At 41.6% G+C, this 16,365-nt stretch overlaps 1 protein-coding gene across 5 annotated transcripts in view; it reads right to left on the minus strand.

The window, feature by feature from the left end:
* Window positions 1-16,365, minus strand: part of ambra1a (autophagy/beclin-1 regulator 1a) — a 145,505-nt gene that overhangs the window by 83,168 nt on the left and 45,972 nt on the right. For all 5 annotated transcript variants that reach the window (XM_017709585.2, XM_017709583.2, XM_037534499.1 and 2 more), the window contains one exon: window positions 9,700-9,810. In XM_017709585.2, coding sequence (XP_017565074.1) covers window positions 9,700-9,810 — 111 coding nt within the window. The remainder of the gene's footprint in view (window positions 1-9,699; window positions 9,811-16,365) is intronic.

A 16,365-nucleotide genomic window follows, 5' to 3' on the forward strand; every position in this document is an offset into this window, starting at 1 on the left:
CTATTCAGTACAGTAAATTGGAAACAATGAATATATACTGGATGAGGACACTTAGAATCAAACCAGCTATGAATCTAATATATGATTCAGAAAAAGCACCTTTCAGAATAACCTATTAATCTTGGACATATACAGCCTAAGGATAGGTGTTTTGAAGTCTATATTCATAAGGCATTATTTGAAAATTATTTAAAAATACATAAGACTTAAAAAATACTGGATACCCAGATGCAACCTTCACCAAGAAAATCAGCCAAATAGCCAATAAAGTCTTCTGTTCACTATTGGTTAACTCAGCTAACATTACTACCTTGATTATACTCCATTATTTTTATTTAATCTTTAACTAGAAACATCAAAATTTAATTGAGTTTAATAGCAGATACTAAATGTGATAAATTCAGTTAATGATGTTGAAATTTTAATTCTAGTAAATTTTTTCGAGCAAAGTGTAAAACAACCTATGGCTTAATGTTTACTTGCAATTTTCAGTGATGCTTCCTTGGTAATAAAGCTGCACTTTGTAATGTGATACTGCGTGGCACTTTGTAGTCTTTCTGTCTTGCCTTCTTTGGACAAGAAACTCTATTTAGCATAAAATTAAGATATTTCATGGCTCTTAAAAACGAGAAAATACATTTCCAAAAGTATTCACTCATCCATCAAATTATTGAATTCAGGTGTTCCAATCACTTCCATGGCCACAGGTGTATAAAACCAAGCAGCTAGGCATACAGACTGCTTCTACAAACATTTGTGAAAGAACGGGTCGCACTCAGTAGCTCAGTGAATTCCAGGGTGGTACTGAGATAGGATGCCACCTGTGTAACAAGTCCAGTCATGAAATACTAAATATTCCACAGTCAACTGTTATTATAACAAAATGAAAGCATTTGGGAATGACAGCATCTCAGCCATGAAGTGGTAGACCATGTAAAATGACAGCGGGGTCAGCGGATGCTGAGGCAGATAGTGCACACAGGTCACCAACTTTCTGCAGAGTCTCCAAACTTAACGTGGCCTTTCGATTAGCTCAAGAACAGTGCAGAGAGCTTCATGGAATGGGTTTCCATGGCCGAGCAGCTGCATCCAAGCCTTACATCACCAAGTAAAATGCAAAGCACCGCTACTGGACTGGAGCAGTGGAGACGTGTTCTCTGGAGTGACGAATCACACTGCTCCATCTGGTAATCCAATAGACGAGTCTGGGTTTGGCGGTTGCCAGGAGAACGGTACTTGTCCGACTGCATTGTAAAATGTAAAGTTTGGTGGAGGGGGGATTATGTTGTGGTGTTGTTTTTCAGGAGTTGGGCATGGTCCCTTAGTTCCAGTGAAAGGAACTCTTAATGCTTCAGCAGACCAAGAGATTTTGGACAGTTTCATGCTCTCAACTCCATGGGAACAGTTTGGGGATGGCCCCTTCCTGTTCCACCATGACTGCGCACCAGTGCACAAAGCAAGATCCATGAAGACATGGATGAGTGAGTGTGGTGTGGAAGAACTTGACCGACCTGCATGGTCCTGAATTCAACCCGATATAACATCTTTGGGACGAATTAGAGTGGAGACTGCGAGCCAGGCCTTCTTGTCCAACATGAGTGTCTGACCTCACAAATGCGCTTCTGGAAGAATGGTCAAAAATTGAAGAAAGCCTTCCCAGAAGAGTTGAAACTTATATACTCTTATAGCTGTTATAGCTGCAAAAGGTGGGCTGACATCATATTAAAGCCTATGAATTAAGAATGGGCTGTCACTCAAGCTCATAAGCGTGTGAAGGCAGACGAGCGAATACTTTTGGCAATATACTGAACACTAATTTACAGAAGATAATGTACTAAAAATCTATTAGTCCATTTTTCTTTCTTTCAATTTTCATGATCACAATTCTGACTTGTCCCTAATACAGCAGGCAAATGAAAGCCCTACAAGCAATCTTAGATTTTCTTTACTTTTGTTACCTGGCAGGACACTGTTCCCCAGCATGAAATTCTCTGTTGTACCAACATAAGCAGCAACAAATGTATCAGATATTACCATCAACTCAGAAGAGAAAGGCATGTCATTAGAAGGCCTAATTCATGACTTCCTTGGAAAGAGTTCTATTGCCAGCTACACCATTTCAAGCAATGTGGCCAAAAGAAGTGTTACAAGGACTGAGTAAGTAAAGACTACCCTAGAGAGGTGCAATACAAATCCTGTCAAAATCCTTGCTGTCTGTTGTTCGGTGCTCCTTTTGTGTCAAGGGCATGAGGTATATGGAAGGAAGGTGTACTCAACATGCCTGTCTTGATCCTTAAACTTACATCCTTAACTGCTACCACCAAATACATTTCCACGTGTGTTCACTGTAAACCCAGAACAGCCATTAGAGAATACGATAACCTTTAGACTTGATGGACAATCATAAGTAAACCAAGCAAGTTATGTGTGTTATTTTTTTACTGTTACATCTCATGCATGTTTGTGTGTGGATTATTTGTGAGATTTTGAGTTAAGTATTGGCTGAACAAAGGGTATGAAAATGTCAAGATGTACTTTTTCGTTTTTTGCACCGGACTCCCGCCGGAATGCCACCTCTTAACCCAATACTTGAATCTGAGGTAAATGATTAGCCAGACAATACTCTACTATAAATGTTATATTTCTATGGAATTAATTCCTATACACTGAAAACCTCACTAAAAAGTTTTTAGTGCAAATGTATATGTAGTATATGTAACTAGACCTAATAAACATCATGAGTAAAAAGACATTCAGGTTTATCGAAAGCTATCATATCAGGCATGCATAATTAGCATAATTTCTTCTGGCAGCTTAAATTAGTTCATTCAGAGAAACTGCCAGGCAGGTAGCATTACTGAAATAGAGTCTAATAAAGGAGCAGGTTTGACATCACTCCCTCATCAAATTAGGTCAGAGAGTGACATCATTACTGGGAAGGAGCAAAACTGTGATGCATTTAATAATGATATTATTTTATCATGCTTGTTCAGACTAGAAGAAGTTAGAAGAGATTTAGGATTCAGGAGTTGAGGGAAGTTTTACCATTGGTAAGTTTGTCCTAAAACTTTTTGAAGTGTTGAGGAAAAGGTAGCTCACTGACCTCAAGCAATGCCATGAATACTACTAAATGTCATTTTGGTTTTAAGAGGATAAAGAAAGGGAAACCTTATAAATGGTGACAAGAAACCTGGGTTGATGACATGATATCACATTCTTTCAAAGGATTCTTTCAAACTTTCAATCCGTCAGATTGTTCTGAGCTAGATTTTTAAATGAACTGTGGTGCACACACACACACAGACAAACACAGACACACACAGACACACCTCATTGTATGCATAAAAAACATATTTCTATGCCAAAAGAAAATGGTCAATTACAACTCTCTGTCAATCTGGGGTGTATTAATACAATATTAGGTGAAAATTCACAGTTACCAACATTCCAATAGGGTAGCAGTTGGGAAAGCAGAGAATCCCAGATGACCCTGTCCCTGGCATCTTCCTCCAGCTCATTCCCAGGGACCCCAAGCTGCTCCCAGGTCAACTTGGAGATGCAATCCCTCCAGCGGGTCCTAGGATGACCCCGGGGCCTTATCTTCCCATCACTCGTGAACAAGACCCCGAGATACTTAAACTCTACCATCTGGGGCAAGTCCTTTCCCTTTACCTGGAGTGGGCATGCCATCCTTTTCCAGGCTAAGACCAATATTTTGATTGACTGGGTGCAAATTCCCAAATTCCCACACTCTTCCCAGAAGAGTAGAGGCTGTTAAAGGCCACCTCCATATTAATGCCCATGTTTCGGAATGAAATGTCCAATAAACATACAGTTGTGAAGGTCAGGTGTGCACATACTTTTGGCCACATGGTGTATTAGGAATAGCCCACGCTGTGGTTATTATAAGCTACTGACTGACTGTAAATCTCTGTGTCTCATGTTTTTCATAATGCCACATGTGACTATGTCTCGTGTATCCATGTGTTCACAATACATTATACAGTACATCAGGAAAAAAAGACAAAAAGAAACACTAACAAGCTGCTTACTGTTAATAATTACCTGGGTGGCACTGAAGAAAAGCCTCTTAATACCACTGATTACAGTGCTTACTGTAAACACCAGAAGAACAATATACATTGTTTTTCAAATGTAATGCTCATTGCTATAGCTCCACTCTCATATAACAATAAATTTTATTTCTTTCTTGGGTAGCTGTTAAATTCTACAACAGGCAAAATCATTTTCATTCAGGAAAAAAATGTCTCTAAAAATAAACAAGCAAATGAATCTTTTATAGTTGTGGTTCTTAAGGATGTAGCTATGTGCATGAAAATGGACTCCTGCTGTCCTTAAAAACTGAATGTATGGGACAACTAAAGCACTCAAACTTGTTTTGATCTTTTTAAGACAGATCAGCAAATTTCTGCAAAGACAGATGCGAGGAGAAGGATGAGAACGTGAGAGAGAGACAGACAAAGCAGGAAGAGAACAGAAATGAGAGAGAAAAAAACAGCTCCTGTTTTAATGTAGTATAATAATGGCATTATCAGCAGCAGCCCACAGAATGGCTGTCCTCCAGCTGTACTCAGGGCTGATCTGAGCTCCTCCACATGATTCGGGGAAAAAGCCACAGTGGCAAATTACAGTTATCAAAGTGAGGCAAGTGGAAAACTGCCTGATATTCAGCTAAATTACTACTACAGGAAAAGGCTCACCAGTTCAGCAGTGCAGCTTCTATCAAGAGACAAATACACCATTAATGTAGAACCCTATATTAGGCGTAAACCGAAATGTTTTTTTTTCTGGGCCGATCCTGAAATCAATTATTAGTAATCAAGGATACAGGTGATCACTTTTTTGTGCATTTACCATGAATGTGATGTTTGAAGTGTGAAATTTTACAAGAATGCAACTCACAACTTATATTAAATGAATATTAGAACATTATAAAAAATAAAGTGCTTTGAGCTTTAGACAGTATATGCTGCAAAAATAGTGATTCAGACAGTTTAAAATGGTCTTTAAGATGTTAAACACAAAAAAATAAACAGCTCTCAACAACGTTTTACAGTTTTTTTGTAAGAACAGATGTTTATAAGAAAAATTAAGATCAAAAATTAAGATTAAGATTAAGTGACCCTTATTAGTCCCACAGCGGGGAAATTTCACCTCCGCATTTAACCCATCCGTGAAGTGAAACACCACATACACTCTAGTGAGCGCACACACACACTAGGCGGCAGTGAGCACACTTGCCTGGAGCGGTGGGCAGCCCAATCCGCAACGCCCGGGGAGCAGTTATGGGTTAGGTGTCTTGCTCAAGGACACCTCAATCATGTGCTGTCAGCTATGGGGATCGACTTGACAACCTTCCAGTCACAAGGCTGGTTCCCTAACCTCCAACCCATGACTGCCCATGGCGTTAAAAAACTTTAAATTTAAACAAATTTACATTTTTATAAAACAGATACGTAGTATACCTCTCCTTGGATCACCACCTTATCGTGGTGGAGGGGTTTGCGTGCTTGAATGATCTTAGGAACTATGTTGTCTGGAGCAAAAGCTCCTGGTAGGGTCTCCCATGGCAAACTGGTCTTAGGTGACAGGTCAGACAAAGTGTGATCCATAATAACCCCTATGAAGACACAAAAGCAGGACTTGTGTACCCTGCCCGGAACAGGGTTACCGGGGCCCCACCCTGGAGCCAGGCCTGGGGGAGGGGCTCGCCAGCGATCGTCTGGTGGCCGGGCATTTACTCATGGTGCCCGGCCGGGCCCAGCCCGAAGGAGTTACATGAGTCCCCCCTCCCATCGACCCACCACCAATGGGAGGGGCAGTAGTAGGGGTTCGGTGCGTTGTGGATCGGGCAGTGTCCGAAGGCGTGGGCCTTGGCGTTCTGATCCTCGGTTGCTGAAACTGGCTTTTGGAACTTGGAACGTTACCTCACTGGCGGGGAAAGAGCCTGAGTTGGTGCGCGAGGTTGAGAGATACCGGCTAGATATAGTCGGGCTCACCTCAACACACAGCTTGGGCTCTGGGTCCAATCTCCTTGAGAGGGGCTGGACTTTATTCTTTTCTGGAGTTGCCCATGGTGAGAGGCGGCGGGCAGGTGTGGGCTTTCTCATAGCCCCTCGACTCGGTGCCTGTATGTTGGGGTTTTCTCCGGTGGACGAGAGGGTAGCTTACCTACGCCTTCGGGTTGGGGAACGGGTCCTGACTGCTGTCTGTGCTTATGCACCGAACAGCAGTTCAGAGTACCCAGCCTTCTTAGAGTCCTTGGGAAGGGTGCTTGAAAGTGCTCCTCCTGGAGACTCTATTGTCCTACTGGGGGACTTCAACGCTCACGTGGGCAATGACAGTGAGACCTGGAGGGGTGTGATTGGGAGGAATGGCCTCTCTGATCTGAACCCGAGTGGTGTTCAGTTTTTGGACTTCTGTGCAAACCACAGTTTGTCCATCACGAACACCATGTTCGAAAACCAGGATGTCCATAAGTGCACATGGCACCAGGACACCCTAGGCCGCAGTTCAATGATTGACTTTGTAGTCGTGTCATCGGACTTGCGGCCATGTGTTTTGGACACTCGGATAAAGAGAGGAGCTGAGCTGTCAACTGATCACCACCTGGTGGTGAGTTGGATCAGGTGGTGGGGGAAGATGCCGGTCAGACCAGGCAAGCCCAAACGTATAGTGAGGGTTTGCTGGGAACGTCTAGCAGAAGAACCTGTCAGATTGATCTTCAACTCACACCTCCGTCAGAACTTTGACCAGATATCGGGGGAGGTGGGGGACATTGACTCAGAATGGGCCATGTTCCGTTCCTCCATTGCTGAAGCGGCTGACTGTAGCTGTGGCCGTAAGGTAGTTGGTGCCTGTCGGGGCGGTAATCCTCGAACCCGGTGGTGGACACCCCAGGTGAGAGATGCCGTCAAGCTGAAGAAGGAGTCCTACCGGGCATGGTTGGCCTGTGGGACACCAGAGGCAGCTGGCAGGTATCGACAGGCCAAGCGATCTGCGGCTTCAGTTGTTGCCAAGGCAAAAACCCGTGTATGGGAGGAGTTTGGTGAGGCCTTGGAAACTGACTTTAAGTCGGCTCCGAAAAGATTCTGGCAAACCGTCAGGCGACTCAGAAGGGGAAAGCAGTGTGCCACTAGCACTGTATATAGTGGAGATGGTGTGCTGCTGACTTCGACTGAAGACGTCATTGGGCGGTGGAAGGAATACTTTGAGGACCTTCTCAATCCCACCGACACGTTCTCCAGTGAGGAGGCTGAGTCTGGGGACATGGGAATAGGCTTGTCCATTACTGAGGCCGAAGTCGCTAAGGTAGTTAAGAAGCTCCTTGGTGGCAAGGCTCCAGGGGTGGATGAGATCCGCCCTGAGTTCCTCAAGGCTCTGGATGTTGTGGGGCTGTCTTGGCTGACACGCCTTTTCAACATTGCGTGGACATCGGGGGCGGTGCCACTGGATTGGCAGACTGGGGTGGTGGTGCCTCTTTTTAAAAAAGGGGACCGGAGGGTGTGTTCCAACTACAGGGGAATCACACTCCTCAGCCTCCCTGGCAAGGTCTATGCAGGGGTACTGGAGAAGAGAGTCCGGCTTATAGTCGAACCTCGGATCCAGGAGGAACAGTGCGGGTTCCGCCCTGGTTGTGGAACACTGGACCAACTCTTCACCCTCTCCAGGATTCTGGAGGGTTCATGGGAGTTTGCCCAACCAGTCCACATGTGCTTTGTGGATCTGGAGAAGGCATTCGACTGTGTTCCCCGGGGTATTCTGTGGGAGGTGCTTCAGGAGTACGGGGTACATGGCTCTTTGCTACGAGCCATTCAGGCCCTGTACAAACAAAGCTGGAGTTTGGTTCGCATAGCCGGCAGTAAGTCAGACTCGTTCCCAGTGATAGTTGGACTCCGTCAGGGCTGCCCTTTGTCACCGATTCTATTCATAATTTTTATTTCTTTTATTTCTTTTATTTTTATTTTATTTCTAGGCGCAGTCAAGGGATGGAGGGTGTCCCGTTTGGTGACCTCAGGGTCACATCGCTGCTGTTTGCAGATGATGTGGTCCTATTGGGGACATCAGGCCGCGAACTTCAGCTTTCGCTGGATCGGTTTGCAGCCGAGTGTGAAGCGGCTGGGATGAGAATCAGTACCTCTAAATCCGAGACCATGGTTCTCAGGCGGAAAAGGGTGGAGAGCCCTGTCTGGGTCGGGGATAGGCTCTTGCCTCAAGTGGAGGAGTTCAAGTATCTCGGGGTCTTGTTCACGAGTGATGGTACAAGGGAGCGGGAGATTGACAGGCGGATTGGTGCTGGGTCAGCAGTGATGCGGGCTCTTTACCGGTCTGTTGTGGTAAAGAAAGAGCTGAGCCATAAGGCAAGGCTCTCGATTTACCGGTCGATCTACGTTCCCACCCTCACCTATGGTCATGAGCTTTGGGTAATGACCGAAAGAATAAGATCGCGAATACAAGCGGCCGAAATGAGTTTCCTCCGCAGGGTGTCTGGACTCTCCCTTAGAGATAGGGTGAGAAGTTCAGTCATCCGGGAGGGACTCGGAGTAGAGCCGCTGCTTCTTCACGTCGAGAGGAGCCAGCTGAGGTGGTTCGGGCATCTGGTTAGGATGCCTCCTGGACGCCTCCCTCGGGAGGTGTCACAGGCGAGTCCACCTGGGAGGAGACCCCGGGGAAGACCCAGGACACGCTGGCGCGACTATATCGCCCAGCTGGCCTGGGAGCGCCTCGGAATCCCCCTTGGAGAGCTGGTGGAAGTGGCTGGGGAAAGGGAGGTCTGGGCTTCATTGCTTAGGATGCTGCCCCCGCGACCCGAACCCCGGAGAAGCAGAAGATAATGGATGGATGGATGGATGGAGATACGTAGTATAAGTTACTGACAGTGTTGAAAAGGGTCAAGAGAAGATCTTGCTATTGATGCAAGAAAACCTAGACTAAAACTGTAAAACACTAATTACACTAACCAAATGTATACATCTGCAAATGTTTTACAGTAAAAACATTATAGTAAGCATCTAAGCAATCATGCACTAAAAATCGTCACTACTTTGTAAAAAGTAGCAACAATGAGGGAATATGAATTTTGTTGTTCAACCAGAAATATATCTTATGCAATAACAAGCAGTAGTTGGAAGTGTTGGGAATAGTTGCATTCTGCGCTGCATGATTCGATGGAAACAGCCTGTTGAACTCCTGGAGGTAGCGAGCTACAGCTGTCTGTACTTTCAACAAATGAAAATTGAAATGAAAATGACCAGAAAATATGTATAAACTATTTATTAAATGTAAAACTATAGACTATGATTTTATAGTTATATTTTATAGTTGCGTCAGATATGCACATAAAGAAAGGCGCTTTTATCAGCAAGAAAGTAAGTTCATATGCCAATTCTGATGATCAGAAAAGTGCTGAATATCAGCTCTGATTATCATTCTGGTCTAAAATTGGTCGACCCCTACTCTATATACATACTTGTGCAGTATAACCTCAGGGCTGTGGTAAAATGGGAAATGGAAGTACAAAGTAAATTATATAATAAAAAAAGTCCACTAAATAGTAACAACAAAAAGTGTTCAAATGTCCATACAATTTTTAAAACAAAGGAATGCTGTGCGCTGGGCTTCATGGTGGAATAAGAAATGCCAGCTGATGTGGACTGGTATTCAATGCAGGACACTCACCATTGCTGATCTCTGGTAGGTCGAACTTGGTGAAGTCCCACCACTGCAGGCGATAGGTGGTGTTAGCAATGTTACTGGCAACGGCAGACTGACCATCTCCAATCACTGCACCTACACACCACACAGCAAAAGCACAGCAGGATTAACCAGAGCAACCACATACTTACAAATCAACAAGTACTCCATTGTGTTCTCCCTCTTCTCCATCACTCAGCATAACAATAGCTTGCAGTCTGTTGGCTGATGTTGCAAATTTGGCATTTAGTGTTCTCCTGCAGGCATGCTGAGCTGTTAAGTGGCATGTTCCACCCAGGAAATAAAGCATCTCCCTGCTAGGGCTGCATGATATGGCCAAAATACACTATTCTTACATAAAAATACCTGCCAGTATATTAAAAAGGCATTATGTGGTTAAGGACTGGCCTGCTTTATTTTTGACCTAAATTATTTTTGTTTGTCAAATAATGTGAATGTTTAAACACCCACAGAACATCTGTGATTGGTCAGGATGCTTATAACACACAATAAATAAAATGTTCTAGGCCCAGTGTATGTTCAGCAGTGTGTATTCAGCACCAGTTTCTGGTATAAATCAGATGCATTGTTTGTGCTTTATGTATAAAACTGGATTGCGATTCTAAACATGCAGTGCATATGCCACCTCATAATTCAAAACATTTGAGCAACTACTGGTAGCCAGTTTTGGATGGATTTTTCTCCTTTTTGTAAAACCAGGCATCTTGGGGTTTCAGCATAGACAACAATACATGCGTTGGCCCTATCACCAGGACATTGTGAATTCGACCCTGGTGATGCCATAACCATTTGTAGCTGAGAGTCCAAGACAATATAGATGGTCTTGTTCTCTCTGCATGTGTCCAGGCGTGTTGAACTGTTCAGTGGCATCTGTGCTTCATGTTTCTCATAGGAAACACAAGCTATCCTTCATCCTCCTAGCTTGTTTGCATCATGTGATGGGTTAAGGTGTGTTGTTGGAAGACTTCCTTAAACAATGGAAGCTGATATAGCAGCTAAAAGTCACAAAGCTTAAACATGTGCTTAAATAATATTAGCAACAGAAAAACACACTTAACTTACTAATCAAATGTAAGCATGTGAAAAGACGTAGCACCAAATATGGCCACAATATGCACTAGCTGTCCATGCCCTTATTTACTCTTTTTTTAAGTTGGATTATACACCTAAATTATACACCTATACACACCTATACACTTCTGTGATGTGATATATCAGCAGTACATACTACCTGACATGGTAAGGTAAATCTCATAGGATTTTTGGTAGCTTTGCTGGAGCAATTTGAAAAACAATTATTATGAATTAGACTCTGCTACTCTATTCCAAGACAATCAATATCTTCCTCCTTGTGCTACAGATTCAAACTGCATTACTGATAGTGTACCTTGCAAATGAGCCTGCACAAAAACACAGCAGACATGGCCTTACTAATATCAGCTTCCAGCTGCTGTTGTCCAGGCTAAACAAAGATACATCAACCTGTCCTCTCCAGCACTCCTCAGCACAGCTACAATTACAGCACAGGGGGAAGATGGCCAAACAGGACACTTAGTGGTCCATTTGCCATGGGGCCGGTCCCTGCCCAAGCTCTGAGATTAGATTTGCCTGTTATGATTTGGACTCTGGGAGAGGTAATGCAGGCATAAATAACCATTAGACTGCCTCTCCCAGTTGCCCCATTACCAGTCAGTAGATCCTCAGGTACAGTTAGTTGGCAAGGAGGGGTTATACTGAGAAGGAGTTTATGTAGACATTGCACTTCAGCTTGAGTGGGAAAAGATCATGGTCCTATGGAAGTCCCCTAATATCAACTTGAAGACCTACATAAGTCCAAATAGATTTAGACTGAGACATTGCTTGATCCCAATCCCAATGTCCAAATCTGGCTCCATGCAGAAGGGCGTGCTTCATTTAGTCCAATATGAAACAATGTCAGAAACAGTTGTATAGAATGTTGTTTTAGAGATGTGTATTGGGTAAGTAATCACTGAAGGCTATTCAAGGTTATGTAAACGAAATTTGTTTCTACTGTATAGAAATCCTGCCAGATAGAATGCATTGCAATACAGAATACACAGCAGTTTAGGTCTGGTCAGAGGTAGGTTAAGTCACACTAAAAAACAGAAACAGAACTAGAAAGGAATTAAAACAAGCCAAGTGCAAAGTGAACTTGAGGGGGAAATGCATCTTTAGACAAAAGGAGACAATGGCTATTTTTATCGTGCCTCAGTTAAACTGTTGTGGCACATAAACGGAAAAAAAAGATAAAAAAACGATTTTGTTTACCATAATTAGCCACACTTCCATGACAATTTTATCAAAAAATGACAGAGACTGCGAGAGTGAGGGATTAAGAGCTTACTTGTTATCTGAAGCAGCAAGGTTATGGGCTAAACCTCTTTCAAGCCTGCTGTTCCCCTCACTGACATGCAAGTTTCCCCCAAAAATGCAACAATTTGTGCAAATGGAAAAGCTGGAGGTGAATTTCATCAGGTGGACAAAATTAAGCAGCAAGCGGAAAGTCACTGGAGTATACAGTCATTTGCATATTACCGCCACAGAGAGAAAAAGGCGCGAAGACGGACTTATACATTCAGTTCAATTCAGCTTATTTGTCCAGAACAACTATCACCAGAGCATGTGGCATTTTAGGATACATAACTACAAATAAAAATATAATTGAGCACAGAGGAGAAAACTTTAAGGCAGCTGATTTTTTAATAAAAAAAAAATTGCATGATTATTGCAGATTAACACAGGGCCAGCGTGTCCTTATAGACAAACAAGGTGGTAAAACGTACCAAATTATTGTTACTTGTGAGGAACCTGTTTAAAGAGCATGTCCTTTTACAAAGCTCCAAGATTGGATGAGGGATGTGACTGCTATTGCTAAGGCAGGCCCCTTAACCCCACCAACAAACAGATCAATCAAAACCTTCGTAACTAGGCACACACAGCAAATGTGATTAGCACTTAATTTGCCCCTGATATCCTGCACCTACGAATACCACTGAGCTGTGCGTGTCTATCCAGATGGCATGGCTCAACATCCCACCAGAAACGAGAGGGCATCGTTGATGATACTAGCTGTCTCATGTATATAACATAATCATAGATCTGCGGACAGCATATTTTCAGACATGAATTTTTTTTTACTTTACTGACAATTGAGACTGATGGAAACCACTGACAACTGATAACATGGTCAATCTGCTCAAGTCTATTCACCAACCAGTCCTATACCTCACTCTGAAAGGCTTATGGTGCGTTGAGATGCAACTGCTTCCTACAAGCTTTTAGCTTAATAAACAATTGTTTCCCATCTGACTCATAAAACCAGTGCATAGATGTGCAGGTAGCCATAGGCAGTTTAAATTCTCATGACAGGTAAGATTCTTAAGAGTTGTGGTAATTTTAGAGTGCAGTTTACACCAGACAGTCTTCATAATTCTGTGGGCAGAGTGCATGAAGCTGAAACTAACTGAAATACATCAACAACTGCAGTGCACATATGACATCTCAAACCATAGCATCTATCACCCCAGCCCCTATTAGCAAGCTGCAAAGTACTTTTCACTGACATCCTGAACACTCACATTTGTTTTTATAAGGTGATGAAGACAAGCTGACTGCTTCTTAGAATGCCAAGTTGACTTGTGCAAACAAGCAGTCATGTAATCCTTACCAAAGACAGGACCAGAGGTCACTAATAGGTGGACTGTGGTCCAAGACTGGACCCAAATGCTGTCATATGTGGACCTGGACGTATAACAGATAAACCATGGAGAATCCTTTAATGTTCTATCCTATTTTAATCGTCGTAACGTTTAAAGCCTTTACTGTATGGCTTTAGCAGCCCAGAAAACTCGCAGTTTTCCAATCTTGCATATGTTGTAAATATCACACGTGACGCTACTCTGCCAGTCAGATCTGTGCATTACGATGAGCCTCGAGTGACTGACGCATGCACAGGGGAGGCATGAGGTGAGAAGACAGTGGAGAAGAAAGTGAGCCAGATTATTTCACATGATGTGCTATAAAAAAGAAAACTAATGATAAATACTGTTGAAATATGACTGAATTATGCTTTTATTTGATTTGACATTAAGTTGTTGACTGTATAAGATGTTGATATACCTACTAGGCTACTTCAGTATACAGTATATGGCAATGCATCATAACGCAAGTTAGACATTATGATGTTCCGGACCTTTGCTTGAGGAAATTTTCTCTAATTGGACCTTACTGAATTTTAATTAAACACCCCTGGGTTATACTGTTTTTTTTTTTTTTTTTTGGAAGGGAAGGGAAGGAAATGAAAAAAGGACCTTTTGATGAAAGCCTCCAACTAACAAACAAAGAATTCAGAGAAAAACAGTACAGTTTACAGTAACAATCATGTGCACAGCAAATGTATGCTTACTGTGAATTAAAACTGTGAGGAATTAAAAATCAAGACATTTGATATTGTATGAATACATCACACAGCAAGAGACAAAATGTAAGCACATATTGTAGCTCAAGAAAATAACAAACAACAGGAAATACTGTGTGTGTGTGTGTGTTCTGGGTGGTTGATCTGTCAGGTGTGCTCCAGAGAGGAGAGTGTTCTCCACACATGGCTGAGCACAAGACAGACACACTTAGAATAAGGAGACAGGAGAACACACACACACAGGCACGCAAACAAGCCACACACTCGCATCCATGCACCAAATATTTGGAAAATTTAGAGAATAACATCACGCCCAGGAACTTCATATTACCAGATCTTTAAAAATCTGCCAAACATACATCGTGCACTGTGCATACATGGAATAACTACACTGAATGTCCAGGACAGAAAGAATCTAATTAGATTATAGACAGTAAATAAATCTAAATGTATAGCAAACAGAACCAAAATAAATTAGTCAAGTTAAAATTCCAACAACATTGGTATTTGATTAAACCAAATGATCAAGAATAATTTAAACACTGCTCCAACAGCACATTGAATTATCATGTTTTACAGATAAGCAATCACAATATGCCCAAATTAATATTACTGAGATTAATATAATGTACTTTTACTATAATAAATATATAAAAAGTATACTTGTTATAATAATAAAAATGATTTTGAAAATGTAAATGTAAAAAACTCTAAGACCACTTCGAAAATCTAGAATTGTTTTCATTTAATCCTGCAAAAAAAGTTGCAGAAAGTTTTAGAATTTTGAAACGATTAAAGAAAAGTTTTGACAAATAAAAAGACAAAGAAATAGTCAAGATTCTATGTTATGTCTAGGTCACTATTCAAATTTAAGCAAATTTGTGACGATCTCAATGTGCAGACCTTTGTACAGATAAGATCCGTTTTTTTTTTTTTTTATTATTATTTCTTTGTCACTTTGAATCTTGTGTAAAGACGACTCTCCAGTTGCTTATTACCAGCTTAAGTGCATGCTGCAAAAGAGGACAAACAATAAGATATATACAATAAACAATAAAATAAAATAAAATAATACTCTACACACAGATTGTTGATAATATACTTTGTGATTTACATTTTTGTATTAAATTAAGGAAGAATGCAAAATAGAAACATTTTCACTATTGGTCTCAGATGTTTGCTCCCTACTGTCTATATTATTAAATAGCAAATATAAAAATGAATCTTTGAAAGGCTGTGACTACGAATGCATGTATCGATCACATTTTTCAACACATGATAGTAACACTGTAATGAGGAACCTACTTAGAATTAAGTTGTTGTTAGTGTCAATGGGTGCAATGTACTTTAACAGTCTATCTGACTTAAATGATGTATATTTGCTATATACATTACATTGGTTATGAGTAGTGGACTTGACCGCTCAACGACCGCATGAGCCGTAAACCCTCCTGCTCTTATAAAATAAGTGTGAAAATGTCTTTAAATAACCTTAACAGTCACATACAGGGCTGTTGCAGTCATGAAACTTTAGCTCAGAGTACATTAAATAAACAATTTATTGACTTGCTTTTTCTTGTTCAGTGCTTGCAAATATTACAATACAATCCTGAAATTGCCAAATTGGTTGATTAGCTAGGTATGTTTACTTTTTAGCTAACATTGGTTGTAATGTCGAATCAAAACTACATGCACAGTCACACAAATGTCTACAATTACAAAGAATTATGTGTAGTGTTAAGCAAAGCTACATGTTCTTAACAGGAAAATACCGGGAGATTCACTCATAAGAGGCCCTGAATATTCTATAATAACTTTTGCTAGAACGAAGCAATCTAAACGAAACAACATGCAATGTGCTCCTCAGTATATGGAGCTTAAAACAAGCCAGGATGTCCCTGCGTTGGAGCGATGAGGTAGGTGCCAGACAGCCATCGCTCTGTTTAGACTCCATTTAGACCCTGCATCACATGTAATTCAATCGATTACATACACGTCAAGGTATGTAGCGTATTTTTTTGGTTCAAATTGCTTCATCCTAACAGGAGTTAGAACAGATATATTTCTGTTCTGTCTCTTTCGAATCTCCCTGTATAAGCAAAACAACCGATTCTGCCAACATGCATGTTTAAAAACATAAGAATTAGCTAACAAATAAACAAACATAATATAAACATAATATGTCTGTGAAA

The sequence above is a fragment of the Pygocentrus nattereri genome, chromosome 25 (assembly GCF_015220715.1).
Source record: "Pygocentrus nattereri isolate fPygNat1 chromosome 25, fPygNat1.pri, whole genome shotgun sequence".
NCBI lineage: Eukaryota > Metazoa > Chordata > Actinopteri > Characiformes > Serrasalmidae > Pygocentrus > Pygocentrus nattereri.